This window comes from Poromitra crassiceps, assembly GCF_964638095.1.
Source record: "Poromitra crassiceps genome assembly, chromosome: 15".
Lineage (NCBI taxonomy): Eukaryota > Metazoa > Chordata > Actinopteri > Beryciformes > Melamphaidae > Poromitra > Poromitra crassiceps.
Window position 1 is genome coordinate 30,037,318 of NC_139634.1, and position 25,009 is coordinate 30,062,326.

Here is a 25,009-nt window from a genome sequence, read left to right on the forward strand (position 1 = left end):
GTGTGTGCACGTGCGTTTGTGTGTGTGTGTGTGTGTGTGTGTGTGTGTGTGTGTGTGAGGTTGATGAGTCAGGTTTTGCCACCTTGCAGATACATGACGAATGTCAATTTCACTGTCCTCGTAATTTGAAATGTAATAGCCTAATGCATGACTGCCCTGCGTCATGTATTTTTGTGTGTTTTCACTTGGCTGTTCATCATTGGAACACAATCTCAGCAATGTTTTGTCAATCTGCATGCAGTTGCTTGGGATTCAACAATGGTTGAGGATTTGAGTTGACTAACTGCTCATAAACAATACTTTCATAGCTCAAGTTGTGGCCAGTTGGAACTTGAATGAGTGTCCTTGGCTTGGCTGGTGAAGAAGGCTAATTGACTTCTTGCTGTGATTTACGGGAGCATCTGTCTGCAAATGGCTTCATCCCAAATCTGTTAGTTCATCTAAATTTCATAAAGTCATTGCAAGATGTGCTGCCATCCCTTACCAATTATAGGCTGCGCACACACTTTGACACTTCTGCTTGCATTCAGACACACACACACACACACACACACACACACACACACACACACACACACACACACACACACACACACACACACACACAGATTTAGGTGTATCTGAAGGGTGTGTTTCTTCTTGTCCCTTGTTTGGTCCCTTAGACGTGAAGCACCAAAGTGGGACAGATCTGTGGAAACTCTTGCAGCACTGGCTGATTAGTGATTATACTTTATGATAGAAATGAATGCATGTTTATTTCCATTGTGCCAGTAGTTTTCCTGGCAAGGGGATGTGTATTTTTCTCATCACTGGCCCGGTGCAAAGAAATAAACAATTGGTGAAATGTTGATCCAGCGACTGAAGTGGCTGTTACTCTGCCAGTCCTATTTGTGCTCTATTTCATTTGATCACCTGTGCCATTCATTTGGTCCATGGTATGTGAGTGACTTGGATCTTCTGGATGTTAGAGTATTCTTTGACATCACTGTTTTGATTGGTAGAAGTGATGTGTGTATACTAAAGTGTGTATGAATGACAATAAAAACAAACTTGACTTGAACTTGATTTTGAATACAACAGTCATTGCATTTTGGCTGGCCATCCAACCAACAAAGGCTGCATGGCTTCCTTAAGAGTAGAAGGGATTGCACATGTCAAGATGTTTACTTGTTACAACTTTGGCCTGATGGTTCCAAAGCAAAAATGCTCTTGTTCCAGGTTTGGCATATGGCTATAGTTTTCACACATTTAACTAATAATTGGAGAAAGAACCTATCATCGTTGTATGTTTTGCATTTCATCCAAAGAAAAGAAAATGGTGTTTAATTTATTTATCAAATTATACAAATGGCTATTAATTAATTTGCTACTCATTAAATCCCTCCACAAATTTTATTGATTGTGTTGATTTTGCAAGAAGTATACATTTAGAAAATTGAATTGACTTCTAATGAAAAACCAAGTTAAACCCTAATTAAGTTATGTCCACATTAAGGACAAGGCAAATACAATATTAGCATTTAAATAGTCTTATTCTCGTTACACTATTAGAACATGCATCCAAGTTATCAAATAACTTGGGCTTCGCTTAGGCCTACTGTAAACAAAGTGCAAGTTAGTGAAAGGTTATGTTGGCCTCAATCTAGAATCATGAATAAAAAACTGGAGTTTTTCCCTATAGTCCCTCTTTCGTTTTGCCATTTGGCTGAATGATGCCCAGGAATCCTTGAAAGCGGGCCTGCCTGTCCGATAGGCGATCTGATGGCGGATTGGAAACTTTTGGTTGCTATAGCCTTCAACCCTCAATCATTTTCGGAAATGCATCGGGTTAAAGGTTGACAAACATGAGCGTCCATTACAATCATGACGGAATTAGGCCAGTTCTGGGCCTGTGTCTGTTCTGCAGCACTTAATGTCAAGTGGGGCCCTTGCTTTGTCTCTGCCTATAGGGCAATGACGTCAGCAATGTGGAAAGGGATTTAAAAAGTATATAGACGTTTTAACTTCTTTATATATTTATACTGCTGTACTTGTACTATATATATATATATATATATATATATATATATATATATATATATATATATATATATATATATATATATATATATATATATATATATATATATGCATTGTTTTGTGATATAGTTTTTTATTTAATTATCATTCATTATTAAGCAAAACTCACATATAGGCCTATAATTAGGTTGAATGGGAACCTTCAGGTTAAAGTGTTTAGAATTTCCTATATTAAAAAAAAAAAGTCTAAATTAAATAATTAAAGATGATAAATATGTTTTGGTTTGTTGATAGGACGGGGCAACTTGTTGCTTTACTTAAGTTTTATTTTGGTCATTAAGACGAACCATTGGTCTATACCGCGTGACATAAGTAAATGCATGTGACACAGAAACCATATTCAATTATTTGGATCACAACAACGTGCTATAGCACATGTTGCAGTTCATGAGCTTATAACATGACGAATACGGGGACTATAATTAAATCATCTCAAATATTTGATTTATTTTCCTAGAATTACTTTCCCCGAGAATCTGACACTCAACTCAAAATGCGAGTCTTGACACTAATTGGCCTGGACATGCAATGACCAGTCTCTCTATTATTCTCATGGCAAGAATGCATGGGACATTTGGCAAGCTTTCCAGTGAAATAAAGAGGGCGACAGATAGGCTGATTGTTTTGTATCTTCCTCATAACTTCATTTACATTACTTCATTCTTATTAATTGATTAAACATTCACAAATTTAACATGTCACTTGTCGAGATTTGGAGAAGAAGGGCGCTTATAATATGGCGCCTGAAGTTAAAGAGGCAGCAGTATAATATCGCGGCACATTTCAAAGCATTTTCTCTGCGATATTTGAAAACGGAGTCGTGCAGTGAACGCCTGCGTGTCCCTTTTAAAACAAACCCAGCGCCTGTCAATCACAGCGCATTCCAACCAATCCCAAAGCCCGCTCCTTTAAAAGCAGGTTTGCCTGCTGTGCTTTTATATTGCACCATGGCCTGTTTCGAAGCATTTTTACTACCACGGTTATTGCCACAAATCAAGAGGGCAAAGTGAACGGCATGGGACTCACACCAACTTTAACGAAATTTAGTCTGCTTCTTACTTCTGCGAAGTTCACGGCCAAGAATTTCACATGCAGATGATAAAGGCTACAACAAGGAAATGGAAACAGCATTTCTAGGCATATCCTGAGTGCTGCATTGGTTGATTTTGCAAACTCACTCACAACAAAACATGACAAGCCTGTCAAGGTTTAGTGGCTGCCCTCTCTCATGCGTCAACCCCGGGGAGAGCAATACTGAACCCAGCGTGGTGCTGCCACCTTTGGCAGGAGAGCACATGGGGCACCCCACTGGCAGTTCCTTAAAACTCTGCCCCTCGCACAATTTGCGAGACTATCCCGAGACGAGGTCCAGTGCGTATGTTGACCATTCGGTTCCCCATTTTTCAGACTCTGGATACCCCAGCTACCGGTTAGAGCAGCACAGCCCTAGGGGCATTCTCATTGGAGCCAATCTTTCTGGAGCCGGCATGCCACCCGTCACTGATCAACTGGTATCAAGAACTAGCCAACATGGCGGGATTGGGAGGTATCGTGACTTCCCTGGCTGCAGAGACAACAGAAGCCATGCTTTTTTCACAACGTATCAAGAGCAGGCCCATGGCTCGACTGACGCAACTCGAGATGTCGGCAGTCAGATGATGCTGGGTCTACCTGACCTCCTTACCCGGACGCATCCTTATGGCCAAAATATCAGCCAGAGGGGAAACAGCCAGCAACTTGTCAGCCAATTCCTGGGTCTGTACAAACCTCTCAACATGGCCATTCAGCGTGGAGGAGGAGACGCTTTCCACAGGTGCTCTAAGCAAAATGTGAAGCAGGAGTTGGTGTGTCAGTGGAGTGACGGCCAAGAGGGGGCTGGGAAGCTGCCCTGCTGCAGAGCCTTCGGGACCATGTATGAACTTGTCACCCATGTGACAGTGGAGCACGTCGGAGGACCAGAGCACTCTGAATATGTGTGTCACTGGGAGAATTGTCCGAGGGACAGAAAGCCTTTTAAAGCTAAATACAAGCTGGTGAACCATGTCAGAGTCCACACAGGGGAGAAGCCCTTTCCCTGCCCCTTCCACGGCTGTGAGAAAGTTTTTGCAAGATCAGAAAATCTGAAGATCCACAAGAGGACTCACACAGGTTAGTGCAAATGATATACAAATACACACACATGATGCACATAATAACAACAACAGCAGCAACAACAACAACAACAACAACAACAACAACAACAACAACAACAATAATAATAATAATTATTATTATTATTATTATTATTGTAATAACACTGTAATAATAATAATAATAATAATACCACTGTAATAATAATAATAATAATAATAATAATAATAATAATAATAATAATCAATGCACAATTGTTCACAAACTTAGGTTAGGCTACTTATATATTTACTCTTTTCACAATAGGCTATACCTTTGTGGATAAAATATATATATTGTTTACCATTATTTAATGGATTGTGTTTAACTGTGACAATAATGCCATTGATCTTAAATGTTATTGCTGTTGTTGTTTGTAATTGATGGTGCTGCTGATGAAGTCAGTCCTCATTGTTATGAAAGCTGCTCCTCGTGCTTTGTTGTTGCTGCCTGGCTGTGCAGCAGAGAAGCATGTGCAGGTGGAGCGGGAAGGCTTTTACAAACCGTCTGCAGGCCTAGTGTGCTTTGGGTGCCTCTCCCACTTCATTCAGTAAAATTAATAAATAAATGACGGGACACCGGAGCGTTGTGACGTAGCCGTTACGCTTCCTCAGTCGGTTGCCTCCCAGCATGGACTCATCTCCTCTGCACAGGAAGCAGATATAGCAGAGCGCATGGCACTGATGCAGTGGGAAATACAAAAATTATGACATGAAAAACACATGACCTCCAGTAAGGAGCAACCAACAAATGAACGGATGAAGAATGAATTACATTTTCTGGAGAGCATTTATTTATGACCCACCTCATATAATTTACATCACTTTGATAGGCCCTACTTGGCCTAAATGGCTGTGAATTTATGTAATAAAAAATGTTTCAGGCTATAAAAAGCTGGATAAATTGAGTTTAGTTGGGTTTGCTCTCCAGGCCTACATCCCTGCAGTTGAGGTAATGGGGTCTAAATAAATAATAATGTAAGTCAGATATTTTCTTATTTCACAGCGGTATATAAACCATGATCTCACAATTATACTGAAATATTACTGAAAATAATAATGAATGAGTGAAATTAAGTGAATGGCCCAAAAAGTAGAGGGCGGAGAGAAAAAATATATGCCCCCTTTGTTTTAATAATGGAATGCAGACAATAGACGGCACGATTAGCGACATGCGGCTGCATGCACACAAATCCTGAACATAATTTATGTCACAGAAATATACTGCAACTTATTGTTATTTTTTCATATAGAGAGCCAAGCCAGTATAGCCATGCAGGCCTAAAGCGACACTTTAGCTCAAACTAAAGTTGTATTTATGAATCCAGCGTTATGTGTGCCTCACTCAAATGCAGGCTATAGCTATTGCAGCTGGTATTTTGTGCAGACAGATCATTTAGCATCTTGATAGAGTCATTCCATGCATGATATACAACATCAACATTATAGGCCATTTAAACAAAGCTTTGCATTTGCTGCTGTAGGCTAGCATGCAGGTTCATCATAATCTGAGGCTTGTGTCACGGTTTAATTTAGTCAGCAAATCAACTGCCTCACTTGTTGCAATCAGGATTGCACAAAAATGTCAACAACTGCACTCTGTATTTTCATGCTAATATTTTCCACACCTTGGAAAACATTCTCCAAAATTGCAAAGTTATAAACGCGCATTTGCGCATGCAGGATGTCACCAACAACAACTGACATTTTACAATGTGGATCATGGGTGTAGTAGGCCTTCAGTCGTGGCTGGCTATTACATTATTGACTCAGCTCGATGGAGAGCCTATAAACATAAACCATTCGTAACACGTCGTCATTTCTCTCTTTGCACGTTATAGGTGAAAAACCTTTTAAATGCGAGTTCGAGGGCTGCAACCGGAGGTTCGCGAACAGCAGCGACCGAAAGAAGCATTCTCACGTGCACTCCAGTGATAAACCGTACATGTGCAAGGTCACGGGCTGCGACAAGTGCTACACACACCCGAGCTCCCTGCGCAAGCACATGAAGCTGCACTGCAACAAGACGCGCGTCACCGCCAAAAGCGCTGATGCGCGCCCTGGTGACGGGCCGGAGCACCTCGCGGAGGCCTGCTCACCCCAAGTCCCGGATGGAGCGCAGCCGCAGCCCAGCCCCTCTCAGCCCCCCAGCGCCACTCAAGATGTCCCCATGTCCCCAGAGAGTCGAGACGAGTCGAGCCTGCAGAGGTCACGTTTCCATCACACGTTTGACAACAGTTTGGACTACTCGACACACAGGTCACAGCCTCTCCTGGACCCCTTGTTGATCCAGAGAGGCAGCTACCGGCCCCAGTCCTCCCAGTACCCCTGCGGCCAGGCGGGTCACACTTTTGCCCAGAGCTCCAGGACTTTCCCTTCACCCTCCCCCTTTCAGAAAAGTCTGGTTAACGGATGGTACACATGCCACAGCGGCGTGGACTCTTTCTCACCAAAGCAATGTAATAACATAGGCCTACCGTCTATTTGAGTTAGTTATTGGGCCTTAGGCCAAAGTGAGGGCGGCTCACTTGTTTGCCATTTTTTTCCACGCCATAGGCTATAGACTATAGCCCAAGACTTACAGCTGTATATTATTATCATCTGTATTTTTGTGGATGTTATATGAAATAATTTGTGACACGTGGGTCATTCTATTGAAATATTGCATTGCGAAATGTGGTGAGCTTTATCTGTTGTGTGAGGTCTGTTTGGTGGTGGGGTTTGGCTCATGGCATAGTGTAACCGATTTCCCCATAATAGGTCATTAAAACTGCATAGGCCCAAGTCAACTGTACCGCATTGCTATATTGTTATATCTGCTACGTGAGAAAAGAAACAAAGGATTTTATGGAAAGTTGTGTGTTGAGTCTTCTGCATAAACAAATTAAACGAACTGAACTTATAGAGTAAAACGAAACGTCTTTTGCTGAATGTAGCCTATATGTTGGTATTTGTTGAATGTAGTGTCGTGTATCGCGGGAAAGTATAACATTATACTTATTCTATGTCGGAAGGTGAAATAAATAATTGAAATATTTTTGGGGGGATCAAGTTTGATTTGGGGACCTTACATAGGCTATCCCATACCAGTGACTTCAATGATTTAGACAAGTTTATTGTTTTCTCCACTATGGAATCAGTCTCAGACTCAGAGTTGGGAAACCAGCGCATGCAGGCCTACTGACATAAAGCAAGAGTTGTCTAAAGAAAATAAAAGTGTATTAATTCATGATGAAAGTGATTAGGCCATGCAGATTTCCATCGAGTTTTTCGCCCTGCTGTTAGTTTCTTCTCCACTCTCCTTTCATTACACATTCTTATTTTTGTTTGCACTATGTATTTTACACTTCTGTGTTAAATAAGCCAGTCTTATTCGGGAACAGTGTGAACATACCACAGTATTCGTGATATTAAAAACGTTTTAATTAGCCTAGAGTTCTACTGTACATACTGTACAATTAATTATGCATTCAATATTTTATTAAAGTGTCTATATTCTCTTTGATCAGGCATGTGTGATTAAACCCAATCAATGCATTTTCTTGGCACTGACCACCACATTTTTGAACGCCTGTCCCGCCTCCTCCCAACATTCCCTACCTATACGCCATATTTGCAGATTTGCAATTTATATAATATAATAGGCCTGGAGGCACGATTATGTTTCATATAGGATCATATAGCCTATAACTTTTACAACCATTAGAACAGAGACCATGAACTGTTGCTGATGCGAGGTCGGATATGAACCATGCGATATAACTCCAGAAGATGCAGATTGGTCACATGGTCACTCACCACATTTGCCACGCCTTTGACGAAACATGTTTGTTTAGATACGTGCGATTTTGGGATATATGCCTGTTTATTGCCGAGGCTGTCTGTGTGCTTCTTCAATACTTTCAAGAACGATTTTAGAATGCAATCAATTAATCATGTTTGACTAATTAGTACATGGATTTATTTATTTGTAGGCCTATTTGTATTTTTTATTATTATTTTGATATGTATGTACTTTTTTACATTTGTTTAGTCTAGCACCTGGAGAGATGGGAAATTAAATGACATATTAAGGCAAGCTGCTCCCTCAAGAGTAAATTGAATTAAAAGCAGATTAAGTTTCAGTTTGAACTGAGCCAAACACTAAGGAAACAGAAGTCTCTAAATATTTTTTTTATTAAACACATACCCCACCATTATTTTGATACTTCAAACTTTGGGCTTATGTTTTCTCCATGAGGTTCAAAGAGAACACAACACAACACTCAGTTTGGATTTATGGTTTTGCTGCACTGTTCAAGGTTAAATACAACTCTGAGTGGACAGATGCCGTTTTCATGTGTCCTTTTGCTGAGTAATGTGCTCAGTGCCGAGAAGTTAGTTTTCATTTTCCTGCTCACTGTAAAAAAAAAAAAAAAAAAAAAAGTTTCTCTTTTACAGTTTCACTCACATTTTGGTTTACATTTTCGTTGTTTTAATAACTTTTGGAATATATAGCAACAAACACCTGATGAAGAAGATTTATTCCTTCGGCTGTGCTTGAATAGGCTACATTGTCGCTAATAATTGGTGCATGCAGGCTCATTTCATCCCTGAACAGTTATTACTGTAATACAACTCATTCGTAGTTTACACACCCTCTTTCATATGTCAAAAGATGATACCGCTGGCTAACAATATTATACTGCCTATAATGGAACATTTAATGGTGTGCAGCTAATGATGGTAAGTCTGTCCCCAGCTCAGGAAAATGCTACAATAGCTTGATTACCATAGAGGTTGATAGGTCAGAATTGTGATGATGGTCTCATTTTTAGTTAATGAAGGAAGTCACTGTACCCCTCTGCCAGTGGCAAAAATGTATACCCTGTATGTATGGATGTACATTTTATACCATGATAAAATGTGGATGAAGACAGACACTTTTATGGCATATACCAATTTGCTTCCCATATTTCCGAAAGGGATCAGGTCAGAAGCAGCAATTTTACATCTCTTTGAAATATGCTGCTTATACGGTGATGTGACAGCTAACTCGCAGTAATAAGGATCCCCTTTATCGCAGTGAGAGGAACTGATTGAAGGGTATCAGGGTGGCCACAGAAATACATGGGGTAAATGCACCAAGATTGTATATACCAGAAGATGTTTTCCTCCCATATTCTGATATACCAGAACATTTTCGGTTCATTAAGTTCAGAAGACTTTGGTTTTAACATACAGTATGCATTACATCCATACAGTGGATGAGTTGAGTTACCTCCCCTCCCTCCCTTGATATGTGAAGCACTTTGAGTATCTAGAAAGGCGCTATATAATTCCAATCAATTATTATTATTATTATTATTATCCATTAAACCTCTTTCTAGACAAAATACAAGTGGAACATGTCTCAAGCTGCTAGTTTTATTTTTGTCATGATTCTTCCTTGTACAGTGGTTATGATGTTTTCGACACAGTCTCAAACTCCAGTACTTAGCAAACATGCAAGGTAAGCATATACAGTTTTATGTGCTCACATTATATTGTTCTTGAGACGGTGCAAAGAGGTGATACATTTGTTTACGCTTCCAAAGGTGCAGTCTGCTATGTGTTCGTAAAAAAAAAAAAAAGTGCGTCGTAACTCGTGAGAATGCATCTTTACAGAGAGAAGGATGTTTTTGATTGTGCATTTTGTGCAGTTTGACCTGTTGATTTCTTTTGCCTTTCATGAGACAGCTCTCTGCAAACCATCCACCCGTTTATATATCCACTTTTGATGAGACCAGATCCAGTTTTATAGCTTATATAGGTACAGTATTTGTCTGGCTAACAAGTAGTGAATCAGCAGCTGAAGTAGCGCTGCAGCTGTCAGGAGAATAGTATTGATGGTGCTGGAGGCTTTGAGGTACAGTATAGGATAAGGTTAGGGATAGCTCATGCTTGTTGGTTGATGTTGTGATGTATTTGACTTTTGAAGCGCTCCTTTCCTTCTTGTGGTAAATAGAGCTGAACTGGATTTGCTTTGATCAATAGACTTCAATATTAACTGTATTAATATTACATCACATGATGCCAGTGTTACTGAAGTATACACCACATCATTCTGCTGTGATCAGGGGTTTTTCTGAAGTACGTTCTGAAGTTATTCAGATATTCAGCATCTCTATCTTAGAGCTCATCTTATAAATCCCAACAATTATGCTATGTTTTTACATTCTGTCTTTTTCTTATATTTGACCTAAAATAGTAAATCTACCCACAGAAAAGGCAAGAGAGGTGACCAGAGATATTTTGTTTTCGATCTTCTCCCCCCAGTTTTTCTATTTGATGTGTTATGCAAGTGCAATGAGCACATACATAAAAGGGCGAAAGGCAACGCGGTAAAAGAGAATTTATCTCCCTTTGATACTGTTTTGTTCTGTATTCTGACAGAGCAATGGTAATATTCCATAACCGCAGAACCCTGCCACACCCTACCCTTCCCCCATCTAATCGCAACTGATGAGACCTCCTCTTCCCAGTTTCCCATTTGTCGGCCACCATCTTTACTCTTGCGCTCTCTGCCTAGCAACAAGCGGCGGGCGCCATTTTTGCAGAGGGACTATAGCTACCTATAGCTTGAATGTAAATATATCCATTTCACCTTGGAATCCATTGGATTACCGCCTCGCATCCCCTGGGTCGCCGTTATACCATACTTGGTTGAGCCCCAACTGTGTATCAGGGGGTGGGCCGCTTTGTCACACCAGGTCTTCGGTTTGATGCATCATCGTAACCATGTATGACATCTTGTGTAACATATAGTGTGCAGCTCCCACGCATGCCTCCTCCCTACCAGTACGGTTTAAGCGCTCCGTAGGGCTGGCGAGGCTGCGTCAGCGTGGACTGTGACTGACGCTGTGGTCAAGGTTGACCAAGTGTGATTTTAATTGGATCTCTGGCTGTTTCCCCCGTCCTCCCCAGGTCAAGCCAGTGGTGCTGTTGCGCCCCAACTTGCTTTCTTTTCATCCATCCCTCCATATACCCCCTCCTTTTTTGCCAGGTCCTCTTCTTCTGTCTCCATCCCTGCAGCTCCTGGCTATCTTCACCCTCTATGGCTCCTTCACGATGGCCCCCTAATCTCCGCCTTCTCACCAGAGTGGCTCCATGGTAGGTAGGTGTCCGGCGCCATGCAGATTATACCCCAAACATGCATAGACCTCTACTCCTATATCTATTTTTGCCTGCGCGTTGCCCCCTCTCTCCATGGGAAATTGCCACCCCACATGGTAAACTGGATACAGCTGCACTTTAGTCTGCTTGTTTAATTTCATTCACATTCTCTTTGCAGCTGGAGCACAGGAGGTGCTGAAGGGCTTGGCACACGTGCATCATTGATGCTAACCATTTAGAATGAGGGTAATTGTAAGAGTGAAGGAACGTTGATTGTAAAGGTTATGTGCTACAATAGTATGTAATGAGACTGTGAAGAACCAGCGGAGACAGATCAAGATCAAGATTCCTTTGTCATTTGATGATGTATTGTCATCACGAGTTACTCCGGGAAAACACCATGGAGTCATGTCACTCGTTCTTTTTCGTAAGTAACATTATATCTGTTTCATGTCAGCGTTGACAATTAATAGGATTCTAAAAAAAACACGTCGTCAGAAGCAGGGCTCTTATGTAAGACAATGCAATCATTACCGTTATGTGCGGAGCGGCAGGTTAGTTTAAAGGGCTTTACAGAGCAGGAAATGGCGAAGAGCAACATGGAGTCCTTGCGCTGTGATCTTGTGACTTAACCAGACTGATCCCGTAGATTTCTTTCTCATCTTCATCTGCACTGCACTTTTCTGATTTCACTGGTGCCAGCCCCCTGTGTAGCACAGCTCCATACCAGGGCTTATTAAAGGCCCTCTATTCACACGTCCCAACTGGGGCTCCACTGTCAACGTAAGCTCAAGCCCCTCACACATATATATATATATATATATATATATATATATATATATATATATATATATATATATATACCCAGGCAGCTCTGACTATTGTTTCAGACTTCGCCCAAAAAGGAATATCGTTGAGCAGCCGACATGCAGCGGGGAAGAGAGGAAGGCCCCGCCTATCCTTATATCTAATGCATATTTGTCTTTTGATGCATTGCAATTTACCCTTGTGGATGGTGCTAAAAAAGACTCTTCTTCTTCTTCGTTTTTCATCTATTATCCATGCCTTATATAAGAGATGCTTTTGACGTGTTTTTGATGAGCCAGTTTCTATAGGAAGTCATGGAGACTTTAAAGGTCTCTTGAGCCAATCAGCTGCAGGAGTTAACCACCAGACATATCCTGACTATATCACGTGAAGAAGAAACAACAAGTTGAAAGTATTTTATTGTTGCCTCTTCCTCTGCAAATGGCAAAGTAGTGTGGTCTTTAAAACATTTGCATCTTTCAAAATTCACACCTCCAATGAGTGAGAGTGTGGTTTTTTTTTAAGTTGATGGGATGTTTAAAGATCTTGCAACTCCTGCGAGCTCCAGGCCTATGAGAGGCAATGCCATCCTTAGCTTCTTCTCCTTCATGCAGTCCCTTGTGATCAGAGATCAACCAGGTGGAGCCTCAATATCCTCCAGTCCACGACCACCAGGGCAATTGGCTTTTGATATATGTGAAGATCCAGATACGCAGAAATCTCTTTATCTGTGTCTGTGCTTTCTAACGGCTCAATATGATCGTTGGGAAATAAGTTGTTATCTTTTAACGCCTTTCCTCCATGGTTTACATGATACAGAATGCATTTGAAGCACTTGTTAGAGAATGTTAAGGATCCTTTTGATCACCATGCCTAAAGAGCGCCACGGCTTAGATTTGACAAACACAGCGCCAGGAGACCCTAAGTGTCTGTTGTCTTTGCTGTCTCTCGAAAAACCATCATATTTCATTAGCAACAATTTGGTTCCGTTTGCGAGATACGGCATTTGAATACTTTCTGTATGACTTCTCAAACTCTCCCCCCCCCCCCCCCCCCCGTCTTTTGAGGTTGAGCTTAAAAAAGGGATCACGTTGATCATGGTCCAGGGTATTTCAAAGCCGTGTGTAATCGCGAGTGTTTAATTGTATCTGTTGCAGTATGCATCGCGAGGCGGCTGTTCAATAAACCCTGTGAACTCGACATCTGAAAGAAGGATTCTGCTTCTGTTTCTGATCACATTCCCATTGAAGTCCATCCATTTGCCGAGCACGCCCGTGCTGCTGATGCTCTCGAGCTTGCACTCCTTGGTATGTGGCCACTAAATTAATATGCACTTGACATGAGGCCGTGTGTACTTTTTCAGCTGTGTCTAGTGTTTGTACAAATACCGAGGGAGGGCCCAAGGGGGGGGGGGCGGCGCAGTTTAGGACGCAGTAAGTGAGGATGCACGGTGATCTCGCTGTTAACCTTCAGCGTTACGAGAACACCCCAGGGCCTAACTCTACAATGATGGATGTAGGGTTTCCGGGGGTTGGGGGCCCCCAAACAGAACCCGGAGAATTCCCCTCGGGCCTTTTCAATTACAGTTAGAGCGAGCTCCACACGGTGTGATGAGATGTTGCTTTAAGGCTGTGACATGAATGGAGGGGACAAACGTGATTTGGTGTTGACCCCAAAGTGCGGGGCAGGCCGCAGACAGAAACGGTACTGAGGTGGCGGCGTGGAAGCGCTACCAAGAAACGCACGACATTGTGTTTTCTTTATTAGTCAACAGTAATCCCACACAGTAAACAGAGAACGCTGTCATTTAGGTCCCTCTGAAGTTGGAGAAGTTACTGAAGGAAATACTTGATCGTAAGCCATAGGCCAACGGGGCCACTAGGGGCATGAGAGAGAGTAAGGAGCCAGTAGTTTGCCTTTGAGGAACCCAGGTAACGGATTTAAGAGTGGCAGAGGGAACGCAATGGACCGTCCCTTCATCTTTTTGATGATCGATAAGGCAGCCTAACCTTTTATTGGACATGTCCTATGATATGGTAATGAGATGTCCTGTGTGTGTGTGTGTGTGCGTGTGTGTGTGTGTGTGTGTGCGTGTGTGTGTGTGTGCGTGTGTGTGTGTGCGCGCGCGTGCGTGTGTGTGTGTGTGTGTGTGTGTGTGTGTGTGCGTGCGTGAGTGTGTGTGTGTGTGTGTGTGTGTGTGTGTGTGTGTGTGTGTGTGTGTGTGTGCATATACAGCATCAAAAACAGCTGCAGTGACTTTGTCCCCGGGTCGGTAGTCTATTATGTCAGTACCATCTCTGACTTAAAGCTGTGAAGTTTACACACCACAGATGACTTTCAAAAAGACCAGAGCTGAACTGACTGTATCTATTTCAGTTCACAGGGAATAATCCTCTGCTCTATATCGAGATGAGGCAGGGGATCAAAAATCCATTTCCTATGCAAGAACATGTAGGTCCTTGTAGAATTTCATGTAGTTCCTAAAGTGGGATGTGGCTGAGGTGATTAACACTCGTCCTGAGCTCCACGACACTATCTGCTCCTGCACCATCTGCAGCGCTGCTGTTGTGAATATGCTATATTCCTTCAGTTATATAAGGGACAGAATTATGTAACCTCTTTGTGCAGTGTTGTAGTCGAGTCAGAGTCCGACTCGAATCCTGGATGCATTTGCAGACTCGACTTGGAGTTGAGCACTGATGCACTGATGACTCGAACTTGGACTTGGAATCAAGCATTCATGCATTCAGACTCGGAAGTTGGAGATAAGGACATGGATTTATTTTGATAAAGGCATAAGATATTGATACCGTGACATTATTTTATTATTATTATATTTTTCTGATTTCCCCCCCAATTTCCTCCCAATTGTAAATGGACTCGTAAATGGACCTGCATTTATATAGCGCTTTTATCCAAAGCACTTTACAATGTTCCTACATTCACCCATTCACACACCGAAGGCGGCCAGCTGCCACGCAGAGTGCTAGCACAGTCATCAGGAGCAATTCGGGGTTCAGTGTCTTGCCCAAGGACACTTTGACATGCGGACTAGAGGAGCCGGGGATCGAACCACCAACCTTCTGATTAGTGGATGACCCGCTCTACCTCCTGAGCCACAGCCGCCCCCAATTGTACTTGGCCAATCAGCCCCCCCCCCCCCCCCCCCCGCTGCCCCGGGCGCTGCTCCACCCTCTGCCGATCTGGGGAGAGCCGAGACTAGCACCATGCTTCCTCCGACACATGCGCCGTTTCCAGCCACTTGATGCCATGAGATTATTACATTTTGTGCAAGGGCAGGCACGTGTGTTCCACCTACGCGCCATGTACAGTAGGCTAACTCCGTACTCTGACTCTGACTCAGGTCATGGGGACTTGACTCGGACTAGACTCAGACTCTTCTTTGAAGACTCGGACTTGACTCAGACTCTTCTTTGAAGACTCGGACTTGACTCAGACTCTTCTTTGAAGACTCGGACTTGACTCAGACTCTTCTTTGAAGACTCGGACTTGACTCAGACTCTTCTTTGAAGACTCGGACTTGACTCAGACTCTCCGACTAGACTCAGACTCTTCTTTGAAGACTCGGACTAGACACGACTCTCGGACTAGACTCAGACTATTCTTTGAAGACTCGGACTAGACTCAGACTCTCGGACTAGACTCAGACTCTTCTTTGAAGACTCAGACTAGACTCAGACTATTCTTTGAAGACTCAGACTAGACTCAGACTCTCGGACTAGACTCAGACTCTTCTTTGAAGACTCAGACTAGATTCAGACTATTCTTTGAAGACTCGGACTAGACTCAGACTCTTGGACTAAACTCAGACTCTTCTTTGAAGACTCAGACTAGACTCAGACTCTTCTTTGAAGACTCGGACGTGACTCAGACTCTTCTTTGAAGACTCGGACTTGACTCAGACTCTTCTTTGAAGACTCAGACTTGACTCAGACTCTTCTTTGAAGACTTGGACTTGGACTCGAACTAGAACACTGGGGACTCGAGACTCGACTTGCACTCGAGATATAGTGACTTGACAACACTGCCTCTGTGTAACTGAGGCATCTCAGAATCATTAATCTGCAAAAATGCATAGCCTCCAGTATAACAAATAAAAATGACCAACCCTATTTTGACAGATATCAGGTCACTGCTGAAAGACAATTTCATTTCTGAAAAGAGTTTGTTTGCTGTAGAAACCTAGAAATTCTCGCTTGAAAGTGTGCAATATCTTACACTTTTTACAGCACCAGCATATTACAGCTGCAGCTACATGGTAATCACTAAAAAGTATGTGTGTAGAGATTTGCATACACATATACTGGGGGGGATCATGTACTGTACATCGTTCACTAGGCTCTGTACATTAAAGTCATTAAGAATAGACCAATGCTAGTGAGTGAGCCTCGGAGAAAAAAAAGACACCATGGAGCTGAAAGTGCCACATTGAGCTGTATTTGTGTTTTGAAATGTACTTTCAGACCCCCGCTTTGTGTGACACGTGAAGTAAAGATATCAGCCCGTTCAAATACAAACAGAGTAAACGGGTGTGGAGCCAGCGTGGGCTGTTGGTAATACACACATATGAACACAGTGCCAGAGGCAACATGAAGTCACTGACACAATTATGTAAACACTTTGTATTATTCATCTTCATAATAAAACCGCTTTACTGCTTTGCATTCTGTACATCCATCACTCAGGATGCCTGAGAGCAGTCTGTATACATGCAGGGACAGCAGAGGGAGTTGCAGAGTGAATTGGGCATACCCTGATTTCTGCCAAATATCTGATTCCAGTAAAATAAAGTGTAGACATCAAATCCTCCTTTTTTTTCTGGCTCATATAATATAATATCATATATCATAACATATCATCATATCATATGACTCTGTACACCATGTATAAAAAGTATGTTGCTTCTTTTCCATCAGTGTCATGTATGGGAACCCTGAGCAAAGATGGATTCTAACCTTTGAAAGCAATATTGATGGTGGATGGTGGTGGTCTCATGTGTGTGTGCATGTGTGGGGGTGTGCAGGTGTGTGTGTGCGTGTGTGTGTGTGTGTGTGTGTGTGTGTGTGTGTGTGTGTGTGTGTGTGTGTGTGTGTGTGTGTGTGTGTGGACGAGGCGGTGTCCATTTGTCCCTTCCAAAGTCAAAATTAAACCTACAGTACATACGCTGCAGTTTGGAGGACTGAGGTCCCTGTGTATTCCAGCTCTATATGTGGATCACTAGTTATGAAACACTGCTTTTTGATCTCCCCTTCCCCCCTCCCCTCCCTTTGAACATTGATGTCATAGCGCTTTTATTTATAAAAAACCTATTTAGACAACCAAGGAGTTGAAAATAATTAGGTCCGCTTACATGAGTGTGGACATGCATCCCGTTTCAATCAGTTAAAACCAACTCTGTTAATTAAAGTTCTGTGCTGTTACACTTCCCTTATAATTTCCTTAATAGCTACTGCGTTCCTTAGATCTGTTGTCAGCAGAGCATATTTCCTTTTTCTCTCTCTCTCTCTCTCTTTTCTTCCCACAGAAATCCCAATGACCCATATATTTGAACACATTTTGTCAAGCGCATAATATAGATTCCGAGTTAAGAGAACGGAGGCACTATTATTAGTCACATCCGGGGTGCGCGCCCTCCTTATAGGTGCTGCTGTGTGTTGTGGAATTCCCTGAGTGAAGACATTACCATCTCATTTGGGTAAGGGTGAGGGCTGCGCATTACCACATGGTAACTGAGCTGTTTCATCACGGAGAGAGAGGCGGGGGAGCTGACGATGCTGCCGTTTGAGCAGGCAGCTGAAGGTAGAGGCATTCCAGAGACATTTCACCAACATCACACATGACAACTCGTGATGTCACCTCACGGATGTTTTCCTTGAAAGGTCCCTCGCTAACAACAACATCCTATTGATTCTCAACACCATTTTAACAGCCCCCCCCCCCCCCCCCTCTTACCCTCTCACACCTGAGTGGATATGGATTGAAAATGCTAGAAGTTAGCGGTTAGCTTTTTCAACACATCCCGTGGTGCAGTCGTCCCAAGAGGAATCCTGTTTAGGGAGAGAATGATGGAAATCAGCCTGTTGCACCAGCTGAACGTAAGTTCTGTCTTAAGTTAGGGTGTAAAGTCCACACTAACTGCTACGTTCAAACTAGTTAGTTTGACACTAAAGTTGTGTCTTTGTTGAGTTGCACCACGGAGACGTAAGATACATCTTAACTAGTAGTCCTTAAACCTCACACTAGCCAAAATAGTGTCGCATAAATGACGTGTACAGTATCTGTGACCAATCAGTGAAAAGCACGGTGGAAACGGTGTTTATTTACCGTTGTTTAAGTAAGTGGAGTGAAAACAGGACATGTTGCCCACCGCAAATTAGTGCTTTTATATTTCATCAACACTAACCAAATGAGAACGTTATTGAGTAACGTTCGTTTAGGTTCATATTACTGTTAACGTTTATCTGTGAGCTCTATCAGTATTGTAGGCTAATTTAGCACCATCCTGCCTGCTAAATTGTTGCGGTTATTTTAATTTGTATGCAGTGCTGCAGCTTGTGGGAAACAAAAGCGTGAGTCATCAATATCAAAGGGTGTAATTATTGATCACGGAGAGCGCGTTACCGACGCAAAACAACGATGCGCCACGGTGCCAAGTTGCAATCCGTGCCAACTGCTTATTTTACGGAGGACTTTACACCTAGTAAGACGTAGGTGTAAATTTTAAGTTCTAACTTATGCCTACGTTGTAACTATTTCACTTGGTGCAACCCAAATATTTTTAGTAGTGCGTAAACTCGGACTTAGTGAGACTTTACGTTCAAACTAGCTTACGTTTCAACTTACGCACAGCTGGTGCAACCCACTGCATTTAGTGTAAATAATAGCTCCTCCCTCAGTGCAAAATTAATATCAGTGTTGATTACAAGGTTTTGGTACGTGACGTCGTGATGAGCTAGAAATACAAGAAATAAAACTACTCGGATTAAAGTTCTGCTTTTAATTGGATATATCAAAGAAGCAATTAGTTGCACTTGAGTTAAGAATCTGTCAATTGTTTTTTAAGTCAATTAGTCCTCATTTATTAGGAAAAAGGAATAAAATTTAGCCATACTTTTTGTTTTGTTTTTTAGCACCGGTTTAAAATATACTTCATTTGTTTCCAATCATTGATCATTGGCTCTCCCTGTGGTCAAGGGGTAACATTGGGATGTAAAACAGTGGAGGTGGATGGGTCAAATATGTCGTTAATTATGGCTGTATACCTTCAGTAGACTTACAATAACAGTGACATTTTGAACTGCCCACCACTTTCCAGTCTCTAGCTCCTATCTAGTGCATACATCCTGGTGGATATAAATAGTAACCTTCTTTGCTTGGCCAACCTAACATCTGTCCATATGACTTCACATAATCCTGTATATTTTGTATATTATTATAGGTACTGTTTCAAGAGGGTGATGTGGTAGCTGTTCCAGTCCTACAGTATGCTCCATGGTATTCCACATTTTTCATAGAGTGAATTGGTAGAGACTCTTTCTAATTGTGCAAAGCAGACATGGGACCAAGTCACTTTGGTCCAAGTCTCCAGTAAGTCCCAAGTCATTTGGTCCAAGTCTCAAGCAAGTCCCAAGGCATTCGGTCCAAGTCTCAAGCAAGTCCCAAGTCATTTGGTCCAAGTCTCAAGTAAATCCCAAGTCAAGTCACTTTTTTCCCATGCCCAAGATACTGCAGTCTTACCTTGCTTTATAAAGAACATTGGCCAGTCATCCAATCATGACAATGCCATAAGGAGGAGCATGACTGAATGACAATTTGTCATTGGATGACTCAGTCATGCTCCTCCTTATGGCATTGTCATGATTGGATGACTGGCTGTCAGTCACGCTCAGGGGCGTCATGCAAGCCAAAAATCTGAGGGGGCGAACTCTGGCGCCGCCCGGAGGGCGGCAAAAAATTTTGGGGGTTGGAAGCCAGATTTAGAGGAATATCTCATTTTAAATGAACAGACTGAGCAGGTGTAACCATAAGGCTATTTTCCAAACTGCTCAGCCTCCTGGAAAGATCCATAATCACCAGACTAAGTACATTGCCACTGCCCAGGCTCAATGGACTTGACAAAAAAGGGAGACCACATGTTTCAAAGCAATGTAACACAATGTTTATTTTGGCTGGTATTGCCTTTTCAGAAGGTAGAAATCTTTCCTCTAGAGCAGGGGTTCCCAACCTTTTTTGTGCCAAGGACTGGTAGATACATGGGAAAAAAAAGTTGCGGACCGGTTGTCAATTCTAATGGTTTTAGTTATATATATTTACTCACCAGGTGGCGACAAAGGGTAAATAACAGCCTTTTGTGTTGTACTGTATGTAGCCTATACAGTATTTATGTTTTTGTTTTAACTACAAACATACATAAACGTAAACTTGAAACTATGTTTCAACTACCATACACAACCTATAATAATATAGCCTATGTTTATAAAAAAAAAAAAAAAAAAAAATTTTTTTTTTTTTTTTTTTTTTTTACCTCTCAAAAATCTGAGGGGGCAATTGCCCCCTCAGTTACAATGGGCATGACGCTTCACGCTCCTCTCACCGGATTGCTTTGTAATGCCGTTCCAGCTTGCACTCGCATGATGTATACCGGACAGAGACACTTGACAATGTTACATTATTTCATTATTTAAAACAAACAAGTCATCCCAAGTTATCACCTCTCAAGTCAAGTCATCAAAACAGAGACTCGAGTCGACGCGAGACCAAATCTCCAAGTCTCAATTGGCCATCTCTGGTGCAAGGCAACAGGCTGACCGGTTGGATGGCTCTGTGTGTGATTGCACAGACCTAACAGGCTGACCGGTTGGATGGCTCTGTGTGTGATTGCACAGACCTAACTCATCACTCAGAAAATCAAAGCCTTTGACAGTTGCCTACATTAAAAGGCTGCTGCTGGTGTGTCCTGTGCCAAGAGGCTGACTTTCCACTGAGCATATTCATATAGGTCACAAGGGGGCTTATCACTGATCATGAAGGGAGGATGGATCCACCTGGGCCACACTGGGAAAGGCTCCACTCAATACTTGTGCTGGATTCAGGTGGAATATACAGTTATCAAAGACGGTTCTTATAAGTGCGTTGGAGGACCTCTGAAATGTGTGATGTTGTACAAAGCTTTGATGTTTTTCTTTATTACTATAGCAACCAGTGTTTAGAGTTGGAATATATGTGAAAAGCTTATGTTCCTTGGGAATGCCCAGTGGAGTAACCCTTGTATGTGCAGCCATAGAACCATTGTTCAGATGTTCTATGAGCTTCTAGAAGAGAAGAGCCTGTGAACTTCAGAGTTGAGAGCAGAGCCAGCTGCTGCAACCCATTTGCCAGAAGAAAATGTAGTTACTTTTCTGCAAACCACAGATAGGTTGAATCTCAACGTTTGTGAACCAAAATTATGTTGCATATCAACATTTCAACAAGTCCTCCTTCCACAGGAGTGTTTCCAACGTAAATTTGAAAACGTTGGTTAATTTGAAAACGTCTCTTTGTTTCCAACAAACGTTGTGCAAATGAAACAACTTTGGTTATGGTTAAGGCAACTAAAACAATTGCTTAAGGTTTGGGTTATGATTTGAGTTAGGGTTAAATAACAAAGACGTTAAATGTGACATCGCTGAAATGTAGAATACTGGGACTCGAACCCCGGTCTCCGGTGGCAGAGGCAAAGCCTTACTCCCATCTGCCACCCCGGCTACGACAGCCCAATTTATGCTTTGTCTGCCGACACTTTTGAAACGATCGCCGACAGAAATGAGGACTTGAGTCGACACTTTCAAGTGTCGGCGAGCAGTGTCTGCTACCTAGTGAAATGTCTAGTGTCGCTGACTACGTCATAGTATCGCGCAAGTCTGATTGGCTATATAGACGGCACACGCTTGACTTCGTTGTGTTGGTTTTCACTCGATTGAAATGAATGAACATGTCTCCGCTATTTTATCAGCCTGTCCTTGATGTATGACTTCGTGAAAATCACAAAGAACATCGTGACCAACTTCCCAGAGAGAGAGGAGGTGAGTTGTGTGGTTGTGTGTCGTTTATATGCGGCTGCAGCCAAGTATGTTACATCTTGCCTCCGAGGTGGTTTCACTGTGCATTTCCTCTCTTCTCTTGGCTGTCTGCACTTAATAGCGTTCAAGTGTCACGTGACCGTTGAACCGAGGGGAACATTCACTGAAGTATAAATGCAACACCATGAGCAACACTTTCTTTTTCGTCTGCGACCATGTGCTGAGCGACACATTCTAATAAGTATAAATTAAGCTTTACTTTCCACTATGCTATTTCAATAGCAGACTGTTACGACCGGTCTAGGGGTCATATGCATACATAATTAGAAATGTTGATATGCAACATATTTATGGTTCTCTATTGTGTTGAGACTAGTTACTTAAGTTCTTATTCTATAAGTATAGTTTCTTTAAGGCAGTCCACCTGTGAGGTGGGTAACGAGGAGGCTGGAGACACCCTCAGGTTCTTGGCATCGTTGCGGACGAGTCGCGGTCAACCTGTTCTCATCACAGGAATTGGCCCACTGTCCTCTGTTCTTCCCCCTAGGCCCTAGGTCGGACCTCTCTCCTTAGGGCCTAGGGAGAGACAGTTCTTCCCTTGGGGCAGACGCCAGGACACTTCTCACTACTCTATACTCATACCTATTAATGGCCCAACGTTTGTGGACGGAAGGTAACGTATGTAACCTAAACCATGGCGACTGGCCTGGGTAAGGATATGTTAAACTTGCAGACACTTGGCTATGTGGACTGACTGTGGGCTTCAGCTCCAGCGGGGGGAAAAACTCATGTTTAACAATATGAGAAATCAAATAACAGTAATCAGCATGTTGCAGGGCACCAGGACTAAGTTGTAAATTGCGTCAAAACAGTTTTTCTCCCAACCGTTAGTGATTTTGACTCTGGCAAAATGCCAGTTGATCTGAACTCTTGAGATCACCCGGCACTCAGCTGTGCCTGTTTCTAGCAGAATACCCATGCGGTGCATCAGGCTGCACAGCCATTGCGCAGCATCACAATTTTGGCCATTAATCTGTGCAGCCATTGCAAATTTTAATTGGCCCTAATTAACCTAATTAAAAAAAAATCCATCTTAGGTTAGGTCACCCTCATGGGTGTTCTTTACACTTCCTGAAAGATTCAGCGCGATTGCACGTAAAATGGCATTGTTGTGCCATTGTTCTCTCCATTTTTGACAATTGTTGTGGACGAACACAATTTATGCTCAATCACTCGCACACAGAGACTTTGCATTCGTATAGCCGCGGAGTACCTGTCCCTGTGTGACGGGCCATTTAATCAGGCCTCACTCACAGAGTTGGCATGCAGCCTCTCCTTTCTCTCCCCAGAGGGTTTTCATAGCCCACTTCCCTGGCTGATTCCAACTCAGCTCTGTTCCTACACTCAGGTGAGCTCCATCAGTAGCTAACAAATGGAGCTCTCCATGGTGCTGAACCTGTGTTCACTCATTTTGGCCACTAATTAGCAATTTCTGCCCAATCTGGCTCTGTTAATCTGGCTCTGTTCTCTCTCAATTTGCTCACTCACTCACTCACTCATTTACTCAGTCAGTCAGTCAGTCAGTCACTCACTCACTCACACACACACGCATGTACACACACACACACACACACACACACACACTTCGCATTCTAATTACAGGGTAGGATTCAAATGTTGTAAATAAAATTATGAGAAAGTCTAAACTAACAGATACTTATTTTGACAGCTATACAAGTTCCACAGTTGACAACAATACAGATACAATACATGTAGTCATGTTTCCCACAACCCTCCTAACCACACATAAATAATCGCATTAATCTGACTTCACTTCAACATTAGAGTTCAATTTAACATTTTTCAGTGAAACTAACTGACATAAGTTCCATATGTTTGTTTGTTTTTGTTTTAGACCATTTTCAGGATAACAGTAACCTCAAGTAGCCTATCGGATGCAAAACAACAACAACAACAACACAACACATTTTGGAGTACAGAGAGTTTATTTGAACATTTCATTCAAAGATTAATAGATTTATAAGCACCTTCAGCCTTCATAATGAGCCTGTCCATACATGTGAATGAGCACTCTGCTTATCACAAGTGAGCCAGCAAAATCCATTCATGGTTTTGAAAATGTGTGTAAGTGAAAAGCTATTGCACACGGCTGCTTCACAGCATCATAGTGACTAAGGCTGTTTTGCAGAGGGGGGCTTTTCTCAACATTGAGATGGAGCCAAATTGCAAATCCCCAGTTCAATTATTTACATCAAAACATGTTTTATGATGTCGGTGACAAAGTAGACATTTTAAGTTGGCACCATCTCCAAAGCTATGCAGTCCATGCCTTTCGTAGCATTTAAGCCATCTTTTTCAGTTCCTTTGCAAAGACTGTGATTTAGCCTTTTTCTGTGTGTGCTAAGACATGTTTATGGGCTAATAGGCCTTTGTTGGCACTACTCTATTTATTTAATACAATTGTAGTGTGAACAGAAGGAATAATAAACAGGCTGACTAAACATACGATTCTTCTTTTGGGTTGAGAAAACCCTGTGTAAGGACACAAAAGGGGGACGTTTCCACTGCGGAAAGTAAATTCTTTTGAAGTGGAACTAATCATCTGAGGGATGGTTCTCGTTGTCCTAACAACGCAGCTGAATTGGAATGAGCCTCCTTTTTTGCGGAAGAGATGTTTTCTCTTTCTCATTCCAAACTGATGATGATAGTAGTTTCACGCCC

At 42.3% G+C, this 25,009-nt stretch overlaps 2 protein-coding genes across 3 annotated transcripts in view; both read left to right on the forward strand.

The window, feature by feature from the left end:
• Positions 1–25,009, forward strand: part of tm9sf5 (transmembrane 9 superfamily protein member 5) — a 393,430-nt gene that overhangs the window by 118,421 nt on the left and 250,000 nt on the right. The gene's annotated exons all lie outside the window — the stretch shown is intronic.
• zic6 (zic family member 6) lies at positions 3,270–6,735 on the forward strand (the record flags this gene model as incomplete). The annotated part of the gene is made up of 2 exons (XM_083651847.1): positions 3,270–4,227; positions 6,089–6,735. The coding sequence occupies 2 exons, from the start codon at positions 3,270–3,272 to the stop codon at positions 6,733–6,735; spliced, it is 1,605 nt and encodes a 534-aa protein (XP_083507973.1).